This window comes from Rhea americana, unplaced genomic scaffold (assembly GCF_003343005.1).
Source record: "Rhea americana isolate MKP2758 unplaced genomic scaffold, rheAme1 scaffold_156, whole genome shotgun sequence".
Classification (NCBI taxonomy): Eukaryota; Metazoa; Chordata; class Aves; order Rheiformes; family Rheidae; genus Rhea; species Rhea americana.
Genome location: NW_028185661.1, coordinates 2,184,952 through 2,208,493, shown reverse-complemented (window position 1 = coordinate 2,208,493; position 23,542 = coordinate 2,184,952). Strand labels below are relative to the sequence as shown.

General features: G+C 37.2%; 2 protein-coding genes across 4 annotated transcripts in view; one reads left to right on the top strand and one right to left on the bottom strand.

Annotated features, from left to right (window-relative positions):
* Positions 1-6: 6 nt before the first annotated feature.
* LOC146598690 (transmembrane protein 14C-like) lies at positions 7-4,609 on the top strand. Its single transcript, XM_085299922.1, has 5 exons — positions 7-16; positions 409-484; positions 1,240-1,341; positions 3,509-3,593; positions 3,798-4,609. Exons 2-5 carry the CDS (start codon positions 409-411, stop codon positions 3,853-3,855), a joined length of 321 nt encoding a protein of 106 aa, XP_085156048.1. The 5' UTR covers positions 7-16; the 3' UTR covers positions 3,856-4,609.
* Positions 4,610-7,027: 2,418 nt separating this feature from the next.
* Positions 7,028-23,542, bottom strand: part of MAK (male germ cell associated kinase) — a 35,377-nt gene continuing 18,862 nt past the window's right edge. The window contains exons 10-16 of one of the 3 annotated variants that reach the window (XM_085299919.1): positions 21,702-22,022; positions 20,329-20,519; positions 18,879-19,009; positions 17,134-17,265; positions 15,294-15,368; positions 11,847-11,975; positions 7,028-8,813 (exon numbers count right to left, since the gene is read on the bottom strand). In XM_085299919.1, coding sequence (XP_085156045.1) covers positions 8,659-8,813; positions 11,847-11,975; positions 15,294-15,368; positions 17,134-17,265; positions 18,879-19,009; positions 20,329-20,519; positions 21,702-22,022 — 1,134 coding nt within the window. In that variant the 3' untranslated portion in view covers positions 7,028-8,658. Of the gene's footprint in view, positions 8,814-11,846; positions 11,976-13,700; positions 13,841-15,293; positions 15,369-17,133; positions 17,266-18,878; positions 19,010-20,328; positions 20,520-21,701; positions 22,023-23,542 lie in introns of those variants that run through there. The other 2 variants (XM_085299920.1, XM_085299921.1) reach the window with 2 other exon arrangements.

Genomic DNA, 23,542 nt, shown 5'->3' with positions numbered 1-23,542 from the left:
GGCGCCGAGCAGCAAGGTCAGTGCGGGGGCGCGCGAGCCCCCGCCCCGCCAGCGGCCGCCGCCAGCGGCCCGCGGGAGGGGAGCGCAGGCGCGCGAGCTTCCCCCCCAACCAACGGTCGCCCGCTAACGGCTCGCGGGAGGGGGAGGCGCGCCAGTCCGCACCCCCCCCCGCCAACGGTCGCCCACTAACAGATCGCGGGGCGGGGGGAGGGGGAGTGGAGGGGCGTGCGAAGCCGTCCGCCAGCAGTTCGGGGAAGGTGGTGGGGGGTGCCGTGGGCCCCGTCGCCAACGGCCGTCCGCTACCGGCTGGCGGGAGCGGGGCCATGGCCGCGCTCCGTGTGGGGGCGGCGGCCCACGGCTCGGCCGCGGTGAGCAGCCTGCTCTGCTTTCGGTTTTTGCTGCCCGCAGATGGAGTATGACTGGCTCGGCTTCGGGTACGCGGCGCTGGTCGCTTCTGGTGGCGTGATTGGCTACGCCAGAGCAGGTAGCGTGCTGAAGAAACGCCCGGCTAATCCGTCTTGTAACTTGGCCTGAGTAACGCGGCCTGCTGTCACCCGTGGTAAAGGGAAAATAAATTTGGGCAATAAGGAAAAGTGGAGGTGACTAGTATTGGTGTGAAAATCGTTTTTAAGGCCCAAGGGGAAGCAATTTTTTGTTCTTTTTAAAAATGCCTTTTAAATGGAGGAGATAAGTTGGTATCAGTGTAAGCAGTGGTTTCGAGTGCTGTATTTATCCCTGTTAATAAAAGCATTCAACTGTCATTGAAACGGATGAAGTTCAGTGAATTCCAGGTCCAGATCACTTTCAACTTAATATCCAGATTCTTTTCTCATGTAATAATAGTGCAATAATCCATTCTATCTGGTGTTAATTTGGCCATTTTTATTACAGATATCTAAGCACTTCTGGAGGACTGTTTAGTGGTCTGACTGATTTCATGAGCTTAAATCCTCCCTTTTAAAAGCTTGACTTGGTATTTCCAAAGTAAGCTGATCAGGAAGGTCAGAGTTCAGTTTGCATTTACAAGAAATTCAAATATACAATCTCGACATGCTGCAGAAAGTGGTTCCGGTAAATTACACTAAATTGTTGTTTTAAATGGTGTTTGATTAAATGCTTTTAAGTATCCTATTTATAAAAAATAGTATTTTTTCTTTTARACTTTTTTTAATAATGTGACGCTTGCTTTTGTTTGATTTGTAGTCTTTCAGTAAACTCTTTTTGTTTCACTTATTCAAGGTAGTGTCCCATCTCTAGCTGCTGGTCTTCTCTTTGGTGGTTTAGCAGGATTAGGTGCTTACCAGCAGTCCAAAGATCCAAAGAATGTGTGGCTTTCTCTTGGTAAGTTTGCTTGGCACTTAGGTACTAAGCATTTATATGGCATGGTAGCCATATAAATAGTAACATTTTTTCTAGTATGTTTCAGCCAACTTGTGTTTTTTATTTATATGACTGCTATATAAAGGTAAATGGTGGCAGAGCCTCCTGCCCACAATGAGGAAGTATTAGCATAAGAACATGACACTTGATTCTAAAGCCTAGTTTGTCTTTTTGGAAGCCAGACAGGGAGAAATATATATCTCAGCTGCCAGAGTAGGTACCATGTCACGCTAACGTAGGCACATGGAACACACAYGAAAGATGTTTAGTTGTGAAGGAGCGTTTTTAGTCTATAGCCGTGGAATAAGCAAGTTTGCAATAGTGAGAACATTGTGACATAGCAGTATATGATTTTATAGGATATTGGTTTCTGCAGGCATCTCAGTAGAGATGTATTTTAGCATATCATACACTGTGGAAGAAATAGTCCTGAGTAGGGAGGAATATATAGTATAGGAGGGAATGATCTGTTTTTCATGCTTCTAAAAGATGGGACAGCAAGTTGTAGGTTTAGCTTGCAGAAAACCCTTCAGGTGAAGCATGAGGATAAATTAACARTAGAAAGTATTACAAAATACTGGCGGAGATTAGCTAGACCTCAGGGAATTTCTGTCACTGCAGGACTCTTATTTTTAAACAGGTTAGACCTGTATCTGTCAGGAGTTGATCTTACCTTTGGGCACTGGGTTAGCCTAGATGGTCTCTTGAGGTTCCTTCTAGTTCTGTAGCTACGTAGTAGTACGTAGTAGTATTAGAATTGTGATACTACAGTATTACAGTGATTTAAAACTACATAAAGCCAATGGAACTTGATCATATAATGTGCTGAAGGGCTTTATGAAATCCCTGCAAAGACTGCAGAGGACCAAGCCATCTTGTCAATATGTAAATATGTAAAACAGCTTAGAATGAAACCAAGTTTCTGTTTGTGAATTCTCTCTTCTGGTCTGGTATGTAGTAGGAGTGGCTCCTGCACTGTGTATCTCCTGCACTAGGTTTCAGGCAGTGTGTTGACAGATAGATAGGCAGCTTCCATATATCTTGATTTGATGCATGTAGACAAAGCAGCCTTCTTCAAGGTAGTGCGGTATCCCAGACTAGCACAATTCTCGTTTCATCCATTCTTCCTTTTCTCTGCTTTGACTTGCAGTTATGACTTCAGCTCATCTTTAGATTAACTACAGTATATCAAGGCTAGAAGTCTGAAAAAGAACCTTGACATACCTTTATAATATCTTTTACTCTGTTCCCAAAGCTGATGCAAACAAACCTGAAATTTTSGGAAAAGGCATACACCATTTCCGTGTGCCTTTCTTCTTCAAAGAAACAACAATCATGGAAGTTTTATGTGAAATTGATGGGTTTTTTTTCCAGTCTTAATTAAATGTGGAGTCATATTTAAAATGTTACCACTTTCTCACCTTGATCCTTCAGATTACTTTCTATTTGCTAATCCATATTCTCAAATGGAGTTATTATAAGTTATTATATTTCTAAACTTAGAGTATTAAACTGTTAAAAAATTCAAAGACACTGTAGGCCAAATTTACTGTTGGCTCTTAATGTTTGATGTTGACATCTTTAGATTGAATGTATATAGGAATGTAGTGTTCAAATCTAATGCAAGTTTTAAATTAGTTCCATCTTTTAGTTCAATGGTCACAGAGAATGTGGAAACAGTAATATTTATCACCCGCATAATGATTTTTTACAGCATCCCACCTTTCTGGGAGTTTTGAGGCTGTTTGGGTTAAAGGAAATAATCGTTCCTGTTCTGCAAATAAGGAGAAGCTTTTGGAGGGTTTTGGGGACTTGCCCAGAGAATTAGGGGTTATGGGTGGTTAGACAGTGGTCTTAACTCTGACTAGAAGTACTTGTTTCTAATGAGTAATGGTGCATTTTACSAAGGTTGCTATCAAGCTTGCAACAGCTCTTCTGTTTAACAACAGTAGCAAAAGTAAAATGTTCACACGTTTCCTTGTGGAGAGGAGGGAAGCATTTCTGTCTGTAGGTGTTTAATTTTTATTGGCACTGTTAGATGTCCAACACTGTTGTAGTGCTACATTGGTATTTCAGACCTGCTTTCCTGAAATAGCTGTGGCTGGACTTTCTTCTTTTCTTCTTCTAGTGGCATCTGGAACTTTGGCTACAGTTATGGGAATGAGATTTTACAACTCCAGAAAAGCAATGCCTGGGTTAATTGCTGGTGCCAGGTAGTCACACGTCTTTGCTTTAGTCCGTATTTTTGAATAAGCTTTTTGTTTAACTTGTATGTGGATTTGTTTATAAATGTTACATGATAAGTTCTGTGAAAAATGACATCTTATGTTGAAGTTCAGCTAAATGAAATCATGTCAATGTTTTCTTTTTCCTTTTTGTTTCTTTGTGAGATTTTTAACAAATACTCTGTTCCACAGTTTACTCATGGTTGCACGTCTAGGATTACAGCTCATGGAAAAGCCTCTTAAGCCATAAGTCTGCAACAAGTCACTTGAAGATACATTACTAAGAAGCCTGAAAATGCAACTGCCTGAATGTACTACACAAAAGCAAAAAAAGAGACTGCTGTCTGTGCATTTTATTTTTCATATCTTTTAATGCATGTAGATTGTGTTTTTAAAGGACAGAAGATGAGAGCCCTTACGTTGTCCAAAATGGTATTTGCCTCAACATGTTCTGCACTGTGAAGCGCGAAAATACAGGAATAGTATTAGTTTAGTTTCTGGTCCTGCAGCTGACTGTAGGCAAAGACCTCTTAGCACTTGCATGCAAACAATTGCAGGACTGAACCTTTAAATATACATTTGGATTTGTCATTCTGAGATTTGTTATATTCTAAAACCAAGATAGAGAATTTGCCAATTTGTCATTAATATTTACTGTTAACAAACGTGCTCATTCTATTAGCTCTTCCTCTAGCAATTATCTGCCAGTTTATTCTGTCATCAAGTTTGAATCCTCTCAATCAAGGACTTTGTTCATTCAGCACTGTGTGTTAGAACCTCGGCTCATAAGACGCAACCATGGAGCAGGCTGTCGAGGTTCTACAGTAATGCAATGAGTGTAAACCCGTTACTTAAAATCGTGAGCAAAAGTGCCCAACTACAGGCCATTTTATAGACTATTGTTCATCAAAGAAATCAAAATATGCTTCATTAGATAATACTAAATTGTAGGCATAGCTCTTGCATTTCATGAGAAGTAAAATAAACTAAAAGATGATTATTACAACCTTTTGCATTCTACACAGTTGTGKTTTTTTTTCTTTTTCATCTGAATTGACAGGTGCTTTTCCTGCAGAGTATCTGGGTGTGTTTGTGAACATGAATTGTATAGATTTTATCAGTGTTCAGTCTCTGTCTATGGTCAGTGACTTTTAAATATGAAAATTGTATGAATGGAGGGAGGAGAAAAAAGAACAAATGCATACAGACCATATATTCAGGCTAGTGTTGCATTAAAATCTAACATTTTTTCCAAGATGAGTGATCTATTTCAGATTTGAAAAATTCTCTGTGAAAGTTTATTTAAACACTAGCAAGCTCAGTTGTGAGTCTTTGTCCTCAGACAATTCCCCAAGTCCTCTGTTGCCTGAAGCCATCTTAAATGTAAAGCTGCCATGCAGAAAAAATCCTGAGAGCTACAGGTAGATGGTAACATATCCCTTYTCTAGGCTCATTTAGCTACATCCCTTTCTGCACAGAACCTCAGCTTCAGTTTTCTCAGCCTTTCTTGTTTGGTGACTCGTACTGGGAGACGGAAGCGATGGGATTGATCCATTTTGTCAGTGAGACCCTRGAGCCTCAGCTGCCCAGAGTTCTCTGAACAAGTGGGCTAGTACCTCTGCAGGACGGTGATGCACTCTGTTTCCTTGCAGCCATCTTTCTCCAGTGTCTGTGTTCAGGAGATGGTTTTGGGCTCTGGTCATAGGTGGGGGGGGAAGTGCCTGTCAGGGAGCAGTGGGAGAGGGTTGCTGCATCCGGAAAAGTGAGCCCAGAGCCAGGGGTCAGAGCAAAACACGTAGCGCGGTGGCATCCCAGAGAAGGATGCAGTCCTGCAGTACCCCAGCAAGACACGCAGACCGAGTCTCGTGATGGTAGCCAGGATTAGCCAACAGCACAGTGATTTGCCAGGCAAGTCAGAGTGATGACACAGGGCTGCCATCACGCCAGGAAGTCACATCAGCAGGTTGGGCTCTGGCTTAGCAGGGACGTGACCAGGCACGGGCATAGCTGCAGCGCAGCGTGGGCAAGGCCCTCAGGGTCCTGCAGGGAGCCAGGCCCCTGCTTCTCTCAGCTCTGGTGCGAGCAGTCGSATCCCAGGCCACACAGCTGAGTGTCAGAGCTGGCCTGGAGCACAGGCAGTGAAATCTCTTGGGGGGCTGCAGTCAGGGCCCTGAGAATGCCTTCCTGTAGCTGGAGTGTTCAGCTTGCGGTGCTCATCTGTATTCACCCCTTCCTTTCCCCTTCCTGTGTAGGAACAAGGGGGTGTGGGCACAGGAGGGCAGATGTTCTTTATAAATCAGCCTTGTAAGCGCTCAATTCAGGGCTCTGGACCTAATGCTGGTGGCCAGGTGTCTGAATGTATTTGCTCTAACTTGAAAGAGTTAATAAACCGTGCAAATTGGCATTTAAGACACCTCTCTCTCAGCTGTGGCGTGGATTATTTACCTCTTCACATTGCTTTTGGACCAGTTGTCTTTTGTGGAAGTAAAATGCAAACATATGYGCACTTTCTGCAATAAACTGAAGACCGATAAGATAAATCATTTTTCAAATTGTGTAATATGGCCTCAAATCAGGTAATCTGCAAGTTTGGGCTGCAACTGTCCATCAATGGAATAAAGGCAATGGAAAGCAGGGAATTAGACTAATAAGCATTTAAATTTAGATCAGCATTAAGCCTCACTGCTGTTTTTGTGAATTATAAGTTTGTCTTGTTATTCTGTGATTGGTTTTAACATCTAATGTGGCTTGGAAAGTTACAGTTTGAAGTCAAAACTGCTGCTAGAACACCTTGTTACTGCTTTTATGTTCTGCAGAAGCAGAAATTCAAACAAAGGGAGGGGAGAAAAGCTTGAGCTTTACATACTTTTTTTTTTTCCCCTCTGCTTGAAGCTTTATCATCATAAGCTAAATTTCTAAAGCATTAGATGGCATCTCTGCTTTAAAAAATCCAATATGTAATCAATGAATCTGAGTTAAAACAACCGTACAAAATCTTTTAGCCTCCTATTATTAGTTGTGAAGCAAGAAAAAATTCTCGATATTGGTCATGTTTTGATTATGGACAAGTCAAGTCTGTCTTGGCTGTGCATGGTCCAAGCAATTTCAACATCCTTCAGCACATCATAAGGACCACATGTTTCTTCTTAGCTATATTTAGTGTAACAAATATTATTTCTCTATTACCTATTTATTTTTCTACTCTAGGTGACTTAGGAAGCAAAGGACAGAGATTATTAGTTAATTCCTTGACCAGAATATGATCTTAAATAAGTCACTGGCATCTTGCTCTCCAGAAGAATGATTTTTTTTGCTTGTTTGGTTTTAATCATAAAGCCAGTGCATTTATGAATCAGGATTGTTTTAGAAAGTCTGAGGTTGTCCTTCATTGCTATAACCAATTACTGATATTCTAAAAATAAATAAGATACATTTAATAGCACAAGGACATTTATTAGTACTAAGGGAACATAAAATACTTAAGGCTAGACCAGTGGCAATTGAACTAAACTCTCTAGTGCATTACTGACCAGATGTCCCTATATATATCTCATGTAGGATTAAAGAGCCTTTTTGTTTAGGGGCAATTTTCATAACAAAATACTAGATTTCTTAGTTCAACTGTTTCAGACTAAATCAACTTCCAGTAAATTATATAACCCATGTATATATGCATAACCTGTATATATACARCCATAGGCAGATTAGATCAACAGCAAGAACTTAGGTTTGTATATGCAGTTAAAAAAGCCATACAAACACTTCTCTGCTTACAACCCTTAAAGTAATCGTTAACAGCTTTATATCTTTAAAAAGTGTACTTATTTTGTACTTTAAAATGGCAGGTTTAGTGTAATTAATAAACCTAAAGCATCTATTCTAAATACAACTATTAACAGAAATATCCTGGATCAGCATCTTAAAAAAGGTCCTTTGCAGGATATTACTCTAAGACTTACTGTAGAAGCCAGGAAATGTGTTGAATGAGCATATAAACATTGAGGCATTGTATATTAGAGTTTCTGTGTGTTTTCAGGGATTTTAGGATAGAAAGCAACCTCTGAAGACCAGCCTGAATTCTTCTCTCACATAGTTTATTGGACTTCTATAAGAAGTCTGTAGTTTAGTTTGATGATAACCCAATAAAGGCATTCAGAAGCAAGGGTTTATTGATTAGTTATGCCTTTTTGGCTAATTCATCCTTAAAATGATTATTAGACTAAAGGGATTCAGGCTCTTTAAAACTTCACTGTGACGCTCCTTTGACAAAGGAGATGTAAATTTCCACAGATCTTTGACCAAATGTGAGCATGATTTAATTGTAACTGCAGAATGCAATTTTTTAAACTTAATTGTAACTTGGCCAGGTAAGTGTAGCATTCAGTACTTGTTCAGTTATTTTTCAGTACTGCTTATCATTACAGGCCAAGTTTTTAGATCTTTCTCATGTAGTGTTTGTGGATTACTTATGTCCTACTGGAAGAAGTAAGTTCTCACAATCTCTACAACCATTTGCACATTATAGACCCTAAATAACTCTTAGGTACAGGTGAGTTCTGAAATCCTTGTTTGACAGCATCATGTCCTTCTCCAAGTCCAGTCTGTGCTTTCACTTTCACCTTTGTAGTAAGGAAGCAGCACATCTCCTGAAAGCTTGGTGCTTGCTCTAATTTCGCCCTGTTTCTTGCTGCTTGAGTACCAGAAAGTTGCCAATGGAGGCCTTGCATAGGGCAAACAACCATAAAAGTTGTTTTTAAGAGTACACTCATACTATGTGAATCTATAGAAAAATGTTAGTGAAATATTTTCATTAAATACTCAGTAGTTTTGGCAAGATGTGTTACACAATACTTTATGAAATCCTACCTTCCAGCCAATATTTTGCATAATATTATGTGAAATATATTTTTTCTTTCATGGGCAATAGAACACAAGGTCTTTTATTATTTTCTAATATTGCATAGGCTAAGGAAAAGTTAGAGCAAATAGGCGTTTTGGGTTTCCAGTGCAGGAGGAGTGAATGCAGCTCACGTAACATCTCTGCAGGATGACATTATCTGTGTCCTCCATATTTGGCCATCCAGTCTGTTCTTCCATGTACTGGCTGAATTGTTGGTGGGCGAGTTAAAATATTCATGTTTTTTGTTGCTGAATTGTAAGTAGTACCTGGTAACTGAGCACGAGCAGCTTTGGTTTTCCAAGAATAATCTGAAAGGAACAAGAACACAGAATCAATTACAGTTAAAAAGTATTTCATTGCTTCATAGATCGAAGAACGAGAGCTTAAAGATGACTTGTGAAACTCCAGGATGCTAACAGTCTTACTGTGGTCTCTGGTATGCTGCCTATACTTGCTTTCAGGTAAGCTTAGTATTTCCAGAAGTTTCTACATCTTGGTAGTAATTTTTATCTCCAGGACATGGGTTTTGCAGCAATCCCTGTTGAAAACACTGAGACTGAAATTTAGTGAAAAAGCTGACATGAATGTGCACAAGAGAATGTATCTCTTATCACAATACTGCTACAGAAACCAGGTGCTTTCCTCTTTATCTCAAATATTTGAAAAAAGTCAGCATTTAATGCTAATGTTAATAAATTTGGTAAGGCCCAAACAGCCTAGACTGAGGTAAAGCTTCTGGAGACCCTCTCGATCCTTTTGAGATTTTATGCCTTTTATTCCCCTCCTGCTTAGCGGAGAGCAACTAGTATGCGTGCTGGCGAGTCTTCCTCCTCCCAAGTTCCCATTTCTCTCTCGATTTCATAGGATCTCTTGTAAATCTTCAGTCTTTTTTTTTTCCTTATATTGGCATCCACCTGGTCTCATAAGCATTATTATTAGAGCACTACTGCATTCCTGGCCTTCTTACACCAATTTTGCCCTTTTCCTGCATTTCAGGTACTTGCTACTTCGTCAAACTTGTTATAACTTAAGTATTTGCACTGCTCCAGTAGTTGGCAGCTGTTGCTTTTCATGTTCATCACCATGTCTTCCATTTTCCCAAGCCTTTAAAGTTAGTCATTTGGCATCCCTTTTATCTAGACTTATGCAACACCTTTTCTTTTTTTTAAAGCATTCCTAAAGTATGTCTTGTCCCTTCCATTCCTACTTTCACAGTTTAGCATTCTGTTATTACAGATTACTGATACTTTTTTAAAAATCAGTGTTATGTATAAAATACATAATTCTTCTGTTGCATCTACATATTCTGTTTCTTATGAAAGCCACCTGTTTTTTCAACAGCAGAATCTGTTTGGCAAAGTTCTCAAGGAAATGAAGCTACTGAGGGTTCCATCTCTTTGGAAACTAATATTGTTCCCTTTTATTTTAAGATGGCATTTCTCATATTTCAGCAGCAAACAATTCCCATCTGCCTCTCTCTGAACAATGAAGGTCACTTCTCTCAGGACTCAGCACAGCATTTTCCTCAGAAAAATTTACCTTATATACTTCATTACATTATTTAAATTCTGACATTAAAATACTTAATAGAAAAGCGAAGAGAGCAAAAACAAATGAGAGCATAGCTTATATCAGAAAATAAAAAGGTAACAAGAATAGAAATTTACAGTTTGGATAAYAGAAAGCAAAGCATCAAAAAAAGTGTTAATATTCAAATAAGGACAGATAGCAGATAAAATCTGCCATTTACTTCATCTTTATCTCTCTAGCCATGCAAATCTGCAGTTTTTAAGGCTCCATATGAGGGGTTTAAGAAATAGGATTCTCGCTCCTCTCTGAGACATGAAATAGTTTCTTAATTGACTTCCATCTGCCAACCTTTCTGACTTTGACTACACATTTTTCACTTCTAATTACAGATTAACAATGATTTTATTTCCCTTTGGATCACCATAAGTAATTTCTTTTCATTCTCACTATTCACAGCAGTCTAGAGATAGCTGCAATTTTTTTCCTCCTGTGAACTTCTTGATCCACACAGTGTGACAAATCAAAACGAGAGCTGCTGTTCCAGTAATAAGTCAGTAAGATAATGAAGTGCAGCTTCAGTCTTCACTAGTGGGTTTCTGACCAACCCAGGCTCAGTATATGCATAAAGTTATGATTTTTTTTGTATGCATACTGTTATGCATATCTTTGAATGCATGCTTCCTCCTTCATTCCTCCCCTCTCTCCTCAGAGGTCACTTGCAAGTTCCATAAGAGGGAGCAGACAACTGAAAATAGCAAGTCAGCCAAACAAGCAATGTTCTTAAGCAGGAATGTACCAGACTGGTCTGCCATAGGCCATTTAATTAAACAATTCACTGTTCAGGATCTTTACTATATCCTCTGAAATAACGACAAATGTTCTTGGAGGGTTTACTCACAAACAAGTTTCTCCTGCAAACTCAGCACTTTTGTTAATCTTCTCTAGATCAGAAATGTGTCAGTAAAGAAAGCGCTCAGAATATACATATCTTAACGGAGAGTAGGTAACAGTTACATTCAAATATATTTCACATTGCTTCCAACTGATAACAAAAAAAAATCTTTTTTCTTTTATGTAATGCACAGCCCTGTCATTACTACATCACAGCTGTTCAGAATTGGTCATTTATAGAAAATAAAAAACAAATGAGAATGTAGCAACTTTGAAACTTTCACTTCATAAGCACTGTTTCTTGTGACATTTAAAGGATCGAAGAGTTATGTCATCTCAGTATCCAGAGACTTGCACAGCCAACACAGTGAGATGAAGACAAAATGAAAAAGCATCTTGCATAACCACAACATAAGCTGTAGATCACATGGGTCCATCTGTAGATCAAAACAGGACAGCTCCATGCTACAACAGTTACTGTCAAAGGGTGCCAATTCTTACTGGCTGCATAAATCATGCATTTGTATTTGTGTCAAATCTATATGATCACTTACTATCAAATTGTGGAGTTACATAGTTTTACAGCTCTGTTAAGCCCTTGGCTAATCAAAACCAATTTAGCAAACAGTCTAAACCTTCTTGAATAACAAGGAGTTTGTATGTTTATTTTCTCTTTTATCTAACAGTAGGTAGCAGCCTATTGCTTAACAATAGCCTTTTACTTAACAATAACTTCTTTGGGTATCAGGATTACCTCTAGATACCTGCATTTAATTCACTTATATAAAAACCTCAGACATAACTTCTTACAAAGCTTGAGAAAAACCTCACTAAAAACTAATACATCTCTTAGGAGGTGTGGGAAATGAATCTCTCTATTTGCTCCAGATGTGTATAACAGGTAAAGGGATGTTTCTTACCTGAGGCAGATGCACCAAAAGGGGCTAGCTGTATCCGTTGTCCAGCTGATCCAACTTCTTTTTTATGAAAAGAAGGGATATATCCTCCTGGTGGGTTGTAAGCAGCACCACCTACAATGCCAGGATTTCCTGTTGATGTTACAGAGTTTTAATATTTTCAGCTGCACTCAGAAAACTTTGCCTGCTTTTTATAGTCACTTCAAATCATATTTACAGTACCACAAGACTATTAAGTGAGAGTGTTCTTCAAAAACTCCAGCTGTTATCTGTTGAGAAGAAGCATATATTCCTTCCTTGCTTTGTGTTAGTCAGACCCTTTAAAGCACCTAACAAACCCTCTAAGTTTATGCTTCAGTAATCTGATGCTGCAATTTAGAAGGCATAGAGAAGCAAAGAAGAAAAAACATTTCATGTGTACGTTTATTAAACTCAGACCTTATAAAAAGGTTTATGCTGAGTTATAGAGAAAGCAATATCTTATGTTTTACTTGCAGATACTTTCTTTACTAGAAGCTAGTTCAAGCATTTCAATATTCAAAAATCAGTAGTAAACAGTAGTCTTATACTGCACATTTTAGGCCTACATCTATCTAAAAATAGATTCAAACTGCTCTTGTGTTAAGTGGTGCATTTCTTGAAGTTGGCTTTGCTTGTTCCACAATTAAAGACCTGCTGTGAAAGTCAGACCCAGATCCCCTCTCTCTTGAGCCATGCGTACCATTTTACTGTACCTGGTTTTGGTCCAGATTTTTATTTATAGCAATGCTACCTCAGGCAGGTTGACATAATCACCCTGATTTGGAAGTCAAGAAATATCCTGCATTTACACACAAAATCAGTACTGAAATTATTGTCGAATGGCAGTTTTTTTTTTTTTTTTTTTTTTTTTTTTTTTTTTTTTNTTACAATATTTAGATTGTTCCTGCTCCAAGCAAAATTTCTTTTCCTCTCTCTGTCAGTCATAGACAGTGTTAGACTGGGTATGCTGGTGCAATATCCAGAAAAAAACTGTTTTCTCTGGTGTGGTTCCACATTCAGTAGTATTACATTTGTGAACTGTAAGTCCATATACAGCTGTTTTAACCAGACCTGTAGCAAATAGAGCATTTTTATCACAATAGGTGATCACATTCAGGACGGTTTCAATAGTAGCTCTGGTAAAACACATATCTGATTTGACAAAATTTTTCTGTTTCCTAAATCTGTGGCTTCAGAACAATCCCCAAATGCTCCTCTTCACACAAACACACTTACCTCTAGTGATAATTTCAGAACTCAAAGCAGTGGATCTATAAGTTGTAAAATTGGTTATCTACAAACCCCAAATGACTCCTCAGCTAATTACAGYTGTATTGGGTCATATTATGCCTCTCTTTTCACAAGTGGTAATAAAATGTGTTCAGCTGACTGTTTTTTGCCAGTCTCCCCAAATTGATACTTGTATCAATCCTGAGAACAGCTGAGTCTGTGTGTGGCTTCCTTGTATCTGATCTGATGTCAGTTCCCAATACAATAAAGAATGACACAGAAGTCCCAATGAAAAACACAGCTTTAATGAAATATTCCAATAAAATGTTACTTCTTAATCTTCTGGTTTTCTTCCTTTTCAGAAGTGTGCCTGAAGAACAAAACAACACAATTTTAGTGTTTCATTCACCTGCCACAAACATACATTCTCCTCTTCCCTTCAATTTTGATACCTGATTATTTCACTGGGAGTAGTTCATGAGTGTCCTTTGAAGTTCAGCAGTATTCTTTGTAATCCTGAGGTCTGAGAATGAAAACATGACAGGTCTTTACTAATATTACCTCAAAAAGACTACTTCTGCCTGCTTATCTACAGCTCAGCAAAGTTGTCTGTCAAAAATTGCTCAGCCATCTTTTGTCTCCCCTTACCTGTCAATGTCCAACCTTCTTTATGAACCCTTCTGCAAGAAATAGAAGAAAGCATCTCAGAGGAACAGTCTAGGAGAAAYTGAAGGAGTGATCTTTTGCTGGATGGGAACAAGGAAGGAGGGAAAAAAAACATGTCAATACAAAACAAAAGAATTAACTCCAAATAAAAATTTAAAATTTATTACAGAGCAAGCCATAACTCATTCCTTACCTCTGACCACTGCTGTACAAAAGAAAGAGTTCTCACTAGAATCCCCATCAGGCATCCAGGTGGTTTGGCAGCAGGTGTACAGGTAGATACTGATGGCCATGATGTCAGCAAGCATAAACTTAGCTTAGGCAGTAGCCCCTGCCTCATACAACACACACCTGATTCTTCATAAAGGATGAAGTCATTGAATCATTTGAGGTGAGCAGCAAGTTAAGAAAAAATGATGAATAGTTGCAATGAGGTATATTGCAAAGGCAGTATTTGCCTGAGGTGCCGGAAACTGTGGGAGAGGTGAAACATTCCAGCAGCTTTACAATGCTTGCAGTGACCAGTGTGTTTACATATGAACTAGGCTGCCTGGAAACCTGATTTTCCACCTTTACTCTGTAATTCCACTGAAATCAATGCAATCACAGCACTGTGAAATCAGTGTAATAGATGGAGAATCAGAATTCAATGGTGTAAGTCACAAAACAGTCCTTCAGCAGAGGTGCCTATGCTTCTCCTTTAGCATCAGTCCTTCACCATAATCCAGCAACAGTGCAATTACATGCTCTGGCTTATAATTATGACAATAAAATAATCTCTGCCCTTAGAACAGAACAAGCACCAAGGGTTCAGAACAAAATCAGTTACTTACTGGAACACTCAGATATTCTTTAAAGGAATTTAATAAGCACAGGTACTCAATTTCTTCTCTCATATTTCAAAGGATTATAGTGGTGTAATTTAGGACAGTCCTCAAGTTGGTCTGCATGTAGGGGCGGGAGAATGACTCCCTCTCCCTAGCTGTAGCTGCACGTCTTTATTAATAGTTTAATCTTGTGCTCAGTGAAGTTAATGGTGAAGATCCCATTTCCTTTAGAAAGCCAAAATCAACAACTGATGTGATTTGTTTTCAACACAGATAGAGAAGTGTGTTCTGGTTTTGTGAGTATAGAAAGAAAAATAGAGTCCTTAAATACAGGTATTTATTTTACTTGAGTTCATCCAGCTGACACCCCCAAAGAGTAAAATTCTAAGTGGAACCAGTTTTCCATGCTACTTTACCTTGAGATAAGTAAGATTCATTTGTTTCCCTGCTTCTACATGTCACTGGAAGATAGTTGCTAAAGCATAGCTCATTGTTAAGTAGGACTCTCTGTCTTAATTCCTTCAGCCCAGAGAGTCTTGGTCTAAAGCAGTCATAATAAAAAGAGTAAGGTTTGACAAAATAGTATTACAATTGAAAATGAAATATGTAACAATTTGGAATCTGTATTATAAGTGCAATTTTAAAAAGAAAATGTAAAATATAAATATGAAAGGTGCAAAACCAAGCTATAATTGCTGTAAATTACCTTTTGGATCCTCTAATTTTTCATTCAACCTTTCTTTGCATGATAGTTTTTCAATTGGTATAATTAAATTCTCTTCTGTAGAGAAGGAAGATGAAAAGAAGAAAAAGATGGAAAGACAGTACTTTAGAAAAACAGGGTGAAGAACTTGGCTAGGTGATGTAAAGAAATGAGGAAAAACAGAACAAGAATTTCACTCCCATGTTTTCACAAGCAGGAAATGCTATTCTCTAACTACTTTACAAGGTTCTTTCTAATAATGGAATCCAAATGTAATTTTCCAACAGTGCAGTCACGCTGTAGTCACACAAATAAATAAATCACACAAGTTCAAGCMCTCAGACATATCTGCCAAGTTAACTGATCATAACCTTGTAATTCTTCATAAGAAAGCATTTGGAAGTATTTGTTGTTAACTTATTTCATCTTAGGATAAAGTTGCAGGTAAGGAAAAAAATGAAGGCATTTAAAGAAACCAAATTTAGTTAAATAAATTGTAAACAGCAGTATCATCTTTCAGTCCAATTAATATGAAAAATTAATACATATAACTTGCATGTGCTGCATTCCCTGATTTGTGCCCTAGCTATCCTGCTTTTGCATGCATCTGTCTTAAACGTTGTTGCCTCCCCATTACATGAAAGATCAGCACATCCAATTTAAGATACTGATGGAAATAATGTTAAGTATTTCCAAAATTCAAAAATAGTCTGTTTTGTTTTGTGTTATTTTCTTTAAACATTTTAGCAGATGGCCCAAGTAAGCCATTATGGACAAAAGCTGGATTTTTGACCAACAGACTTCAGATGATTTTCTTTTCAGTCCAGTCCAGTAGGTAGATGCCTAGCCTCTTGATGCATACTTTCGGAAACAGAGCTCCTCACCTTTTTGTGCCTCATTCCTTTTCAAGAGTATTTTATAAACAGATTAATTAATTCTGAGGCATGTAGATACTAGGTACCTGAAACTAAAGAGGTACATATGCTGACTACTTAAGTCTCATCAATTCCATCAAAATTCTAATGGATGCTATAATATTTCCACTTCCTAATTTCTTTTGCATACTTTCAGATGAGCAACTCATACCTCATAGGGAAAAGCAGATTTGATGACAGTGCAGGGTAGCTGCTAAAGCACTGTTAAAAAGGGGTACAGTATCTGCATGTAAGCAAGCCTCCTAAAGTTTGCCTTGTACAAGCATTTTTTTTTTTAAGTCATGAGTCTGATGTTTTCTTACTGTGAACTCTTAGGTAAGTCATTTAACTTGCTTAAGTYTTAATTTTAACTCTATACAATGTCAATAATGGTATTTTTCACACAAAAAAGTAATACTGAAAGGCATCTTGTTGCAAGCTCATTGCTGAAAATAATGGATTTTTTCATACAGGAAAGTATTTGAGACAAAGTTTGTTAAAAGAAACATTTAGGATATTAGGTAATAATTCTATTATATGAGCTCATCATCCAATCTCTTGTGTTTGTATGTGGGACTACTGTTTTAGAGTGTCCCACATCACACTAATCAAGCAGTAATGAGGTCACACTAGTTGCTTGGATTAATTGGATATGATAACGGGTCTAAGAGGATTATGGACAAAATTTGTTTGAGTTTTATAATAGGAACTAGTCTGTATACTTTCTGTATGCTTTGAAAGCAAAATAAGTTGCTTACCTTTGAAAACATTGTTATTTTAACAGTATGTAATGAAAATGGAGGAAAAAAAAAATAAAGGAGGCATAGAAGATAAACCTGATAGTATAAATTAAACTAGAAGGCCTTAACTAAATTAACTGCATAAAGTATGATTTGATACAATGTGACTGATTTTAATTACACCTTTACCTGTACTATTTTTGTTGAAAGACAGTCCTCCTCCAACATGTCCTAGTGGTTTAGAAAACAACTGGTTGCTCCATGTTCCATGAGATCCTTCTTTACTGGCTGCTACTAAAGAGACATTCTTAGGATTTACACCTTAAAAAATAAATTATGCCAAATGCTGTAAGAATCAGTCTCCAAGCATAACAATTCAAAAAATGAAGAACTGACATCTCTAAAAAAGTAAAACAACACTGAATTATTTGTGGTATAACGTAAACATCATTAATATGAGTCAAAGAACAATGTCCATTGATTAGGTTAGATTTCACAACAGAACTACGAAAACAGGAGACATTTATTTAAAAAATTTTTTTTTCTACTTAGTACAGTCACTTAGCTAATATAAAACTATAACCTCATTTCTGATATTTTGACTTTCAAACAGTTAATACAGATCAAATATACCTATGAAATACTGGGCTTCTCAAAGCTGAAAATAAACTATTTTTTCAATGGTTAAGTTTAGAAGTAGGACAAGTTGGTTCTTGCCACTTCAGTATGTTAGGAACATTAAAAGAGTTAATGGGATTACACAGCATGAAAGCAGCTCCCAGATCTAGTGGTGACAGACTAGGAGTAATACTGATAAATACGCTCATTGGGTTAAATGCTGATATTAATTATTTTTTTTATAACTATGCCTTTCTCATTGAAAAAAATACTAAAAAGAGAGAAGCATTAGAAGCAAGTTTTTTAAAAAAGATGAGAAATGGAGATTAACTTTCTGTTTGCATTATTTTTAGATAGAGAAATAGCTTTTGTGGACTTAAGACTTTGAGTTTCCGGGTATCCTATCTGACATTCAAGAAATGACTTTATTCAAAAGTTACAGCTGGCCTGATGAATTCCTGGGAAATTAGTGATACATTCTGGGAAACACATAATAAAACACCTTGCCTAGCAATCCAGAATTCCTCTGTGAGACAGCTAAGTTCTTATACGTGCTTTATAGTAGAAGTTGTAATACACTTACTGTAATTGCACAAACCATCATATAACGAAAAGATAATAAGAAACCAAGGAAATCATTCTATTACAGAGTATCCTCAGAAAACTAACGGAAGCGTATGCTCCCTTTTCTTTCTCTTTCTTCCCATTCTTATTCTTAGCAATTACATCACTTTATGTTATTCAACACACAAAATCACTCAGATTTAAACTACATTATCTATTTATTCCTAAGGAAAATGACTGTCTAGTGAAGAGAAGCATGTGTACGAATTCCTACTTGTGTGAGCGGACAATGTTTTTACACACTTTCTACCAAGAAAAGCAACTGTGCTTTTCAGAACTTTAAGTCCAAAAAACCCCAAGTCTCTAGATATTGCAAAACTGAGAATTGTGTGCTATAGGCAGTTTCTTCAGTCCTCAGACAACCTTCTAATGGTCAATCCGAATATACTCTGAGGTTCCCAAGAGATCTTAGATTCATATTGCTGAGAGTGTTTTATATGCTAGTGATCATAAGAGTGTCTGTGAACTATTATGCTGTATAAGTAGTGCTGAGCTATCTTTCACCTCTACATAGCCAGGACCTTCTGCATCCACTGTACTGAGCTGTGATCTTGCAAAACATTTAACTCAATCCTTGAAAGATCAGCCAGGTTATGAAAAGTAAAATTATCCAGTGTAAAATCTGAAGTTTTATTATACTGCATGTAGATTGTTTGTGGTTTGTGTTTTACCTAACATACTTTTCCCCTTACCAGGTAGATATCTTGATTGTCTCAGATAGTACTGTTTTGCTGATGTATTTGATATTCCAGAATCACTTCGCATTGGAATCTTATTTTCACCTCCTGGCAGGATACAACATGAAACCTTTGGATCTGGCACACTGAAAAATCAAAATGTTCAGACAATGTAACCAAAAACTTCAGCTCAGAATACCACAAGCTGACACTAGCCTGAAGTTCAGTGCTCTTCTCTCATTCCGCCTTCATCAGTAGAATTTATTCCCACTGAAAGTAACAGCCAAATCTCCTACATCATGAGTTTGACTGGGACTTAAAAGGCTGGGTACACTTTTTTTTTTTTTTAATTTTAAACTGACTGGTCATGGTGTTCTTTGCTTAAACTGTTTTCCCAATTCATAGAGAAACTGTTGCTAATAATAAACTAAAATGTACAAAAATATATCAGCTGTTAATAATGTTTGCAGTGCTACTTTTGAAAGTACAGAAGAAAGCAACTGCTTTACATGTGAAAAAGTGAAAATGATTTCCCCCTCCCCAATTCATATACCCTATATGCTTCCTCAGTTAATAGGAAATAGAGGAAAGTTGAGATGTATTTTAATTTATGAAAATTCTATGAAAAAGCAGGATTGTATCTCACTGAGGTAATTACTGAAATGAATGAAAGTGGAACTCTCTATATGAATGGAGAATTTGACTTTAAATCAAAATTTTAATAAAAAGCAACTAAAGACTTTCAARAAAAGTAATAATGTAAGTATATATGGAAAATAGCAAGTCACATCACCATAGTAATAAGTCTGTTTGTTAAATGATCTCTGTGGGAGAATAAGATTAGGCAGAAGAATTAAAAAAGCAAAGGTGAGATCACGCCTCAAAAAAGACRGGAAGGCATTCTGAGCAGTTGTCTTCCCATGAATCCCACTTAATTTCTTAAAGAAAGAATGTTTACATTTAGAAGATTTTTTTTTCAAAACCAATGAAAAAAAAAGCAGACAAAACTGTGTAATCCAAGAAGTACAAGAGAGGCAGTATGCTGTCATCCTTCCACATTTCCTCATGCTGTCAACAAGTTCAAAATAAGTGAGATTCCCTCAGAAAAACTGGGTAGCTTAAGAACTGGCCTACTGAATAAGGGCTAATGTGGATAAGTGTTGCAAAACTTTCCCTAACTTAGGTGACAGAGGAAATGAAATTAACTTAGTTTCAGTAAAACACACAGGTTTCTTAAAAAAAGACAAAAACCCAGATCTTAAGTGTCTGAAAATAAATTTGATTAAGCTTGGATATTACTGTTGCTATATCATTATCGCACCCAAATATGGTCTCCTGATACAGCTCTTTGCATCCCTSCAGAGCTTCATGGACTTAAATTTTAGCAGATCTGTTTTAATCAATGCATAAATCTACCAGACTTTGTAAACAATGAAAATTGTGATTTTATAGTTACAGGACTTACCTAAAAAGACATTCCTTGTCTTTCTTTTCTTTTAACAGTGCAATGCTAGGCTTCTTTGAATATGACATTCCAAATTCAGTGTCATCCATGTCATCCCAGCTGTCCACAGCCTTTACCAAAGTCTGACCCCATCGTCTCCTGCAGCTTTTAAGACCTACTGCACCATTSTGAGGGCCACTAGCTGCTTGTTTCTAATTTAAATAAGGAAAAAAAAGCTTCAATTCAATTCTCAAAATTTGTGTTTTACATCTAGCTCACTTCCTGAATATGCATGAAGAACTTCAAGAATTTTTCCCCTTGTGTTTTGTACCTATTTTGGTTTGAGTCTAAGAATGATTTTAGATGCAAAACATTACAACATTGAGAGGTATTTTGAGTGTAGCTCAATTGGATTGTCAATCTTAAATGGCTCAAATCTCTCTGAAGTAGTGAAGCTGATGTTCTATTTGCAGGCTCACTTCAGCCCTGAGGCTCTACTGCTGGCATCCTACAGAACCTGTGTTCTTGACTGTGGAAAATAAACTGTCAGGAGTGGGGTAACGTGCTGCAGACCCTTCAGGGCAATCACGTTCAGGGTTTGGAGCACCAATTGTCAYGGTCCCAATGTAGGTCCCAATGTAGAAGTCAGATAAGCTTTTCCTTAACATTCTCTGCCAAAAAAAACCCAATTAGATTATAAAGCTGCTCTTCCACCTGACTATAGTTTACTTTCCAGCATTTTATGACTATCTGTTATTTTTCACATACTTTATATTGTAGTTCGGTAAGCATAAGTGGAAGGCCAAATGAAGAGCAGCTTTCTATTTTTATTTCAATATCATTCTAGATACGGTTAACATTTCAAATCAGTTTAATATGCATCTTGCTAAAAATGTTATCCTTAAATTCTGCCAGGTTTGGGAATTTAAAGGAAGTGGTGCATTTTGTGTGATTTATAGGTGCTCCTCAGTTTGGAGCTATTTACTAATAGCCAAWAGGCGGTAGTGAGAGAACTAATGTCCTAAAAGCCTTAGCCTTCTTGTATGAGGCTAAGGATTTTCTAGCTTTCCATTTGTTTAATTTATACCAACAATATTTTTTAAATTGTTTCTCAAAGATTAATAAATAATAGCTGTTATAACTATGTTACTATATATGTCAGTAAAGGGTATTAGAAATAAACATACATTTTTGTTATAAGCAATCTGTTCTTCTGATATATTGTTATATTTTAATAACGGTAGTTTTTTATATCTGTAATTAATCTCTAATTATCTATTTGTAATTCCTCTAATAACGAGCATGACAATTTTCAGTGGAAGTACTGTTTGTATATAGTAAAAGCTTGCAATAGAATCATCTGTCTAAATTAGCTATTACTGAAAACAACTTACTGGTGATGAGTTTTTATTGAGAGCTGGAAAAAATGGTTGCGCCTGTGGCTGCTGGTATTTTGGTATTTGCTGGTTAGCTGTATTCTGAGGCAACTGAATTTGCTGGAGAGGTGAGTGATCAGCCTTTGACAGGGGCTGTGGCTGTGTTTTGTCAGGTGCATCAGGTGAAGATAGAGGTTCTAGCTTGGCTACAGCTTCCAGTTTGGGTAAAGTTGGCTTTGGCTCTGTTGGCTGAACTGGTTTAAGAGGAGTCTGCTTCTCCAAATATTGTGAAGGTGGTCCTAGGACCTGGCCAACTTGAAAGTAAGGGTACTTCAAAGCCTGGGAAAAAAGATACAATTATACTTCAAAAAGTTAATTTCAGTAACCACATCAAGGATCTAAGCAGGTTTTTGAAGTGTTTGAGGAAGCGCTACAGCAAAGATGCAAGATGTATGCATAATGAGATCATATGTAAACAGTATGTACAGAAAGCTATCTGTTCTATATTTTAAGCTCTTCTCATATAATTCAGTAAGATGAATCCACTTGTACAAGTCATGCTCTTTTTTCCTCCTTTACTTCTGGGTTTTGTGGGATCTCATTTTTGGGATGTATACTTAAGAGCTAATTCTTATATTTTATGGTAATAGCCAATAAAGAAATATTTGAATAAACRAATAGTTTACTAAATTAAAGAGGATTCTTCATTCCTGCAGTAACATATTTCCATCCAAAAAATGTAATCTCCACCACAATATTAAATCCTCAGGGCTTTATTGCATGCTTCCAAGCCTAACCATCTTTTGGTGATTCCTGATTCTTCTTTGCTACTCACAGCCTCCCCTCTTTTTTAAACAAACAAACAAACAAAAAAGTGTGGTGACTGTCRTTCAATATTAATGCATAGGTTTTGCAATTAGAATTTGTTAATGATTAAAAATTCTCCTTCATTTTCTTATTACCAATTTTCTCTTTGTTGTTTAACATGTTTAATATGCTTTGAAGCATGTTCACTGTGTTTGCTGTGCCTTCATGGTGTTTATTGTTTATTAGGAAACTATAGTGTCTATTTTCTTGCCATGCGTATTTCTTTCTTTTTTTTTTCTCTGACCTTATGCATCTAGTGGTGGATATGCAAATATGGACATACCATTCTAACACACTAAATCTTCCTACATCATAATAATACACTATGCTACTCTTGCTGGGTAGAATCCTACTCTTTGTTAGAGTTCTCAAAGACATTTTTTGCCTCAGCTGCACATGAGAGTTACTGCCTTTGTACACATTTCCATAAAGGTACATTAAACTCTCCCTTTTGGCTATGAATTACACAACTGCTGCAGCTGCTTCCTTGACAACTCACTTAGGCAAAACCTGGTTATTTACACAGTATGCCACATGGCCCTTTATGAAAGCAGAGATCTATAGCACTGGACTACAGTTAGACCTCAGTGACTTTAACAATAGAAGTGCTTTATAAAAGTGAAGAGAAATGGTTGCTCTACTTTGTACCATCTGCTTAACCATTTCTGAATCACTTACATTACATCCACCTATGATACTTTTCAATATGTTTTTTGTATTTCCTCACTATATTCTCCTTTTATACCATCTAAATAGGATTGCATTAGGTATGAATACTCACAATCAGCAGAACATATACATCCTTAGTACTTGGCAATATGTATACTTCATATTTATATTAACTTAGATTAAAAACTGTGACTTTTGTGATCCATTGTAAGTTCATTACAAAGGTCTGTGCCTCATCACTTAGTACAGTTTGTCATATATCATAGTATAAATAATCCTTAGCTCTTCCATAATGCTTTCCATCTGCAGCTTTACAAAAAAAA

Bases quoted from the DNA above. Each gene is read 5' to 3' on its own strand.
- LOC146598690 (XM_085299922.1), top strand. From the start codon at position 409: ATGGAGTATGACTGGCTCGGCTTCGGGTACGCGGCGCTGGTCGCTTCT. The intron at 485-1,239 runs GTAGCGTGCTGA...CACTTATTCAAG, and splicing joins GATTGGCTACGCCAGAGCAG to GTAGTGTCCCATCTCTAGCT. The intron at 3,594-3,797 runs GTAGTCACACGT...TCTGTTCCACAG, and splicing joins GGGTTAATTGCTGGTGCCAG to TTTACTCATGGTTGCACGTC.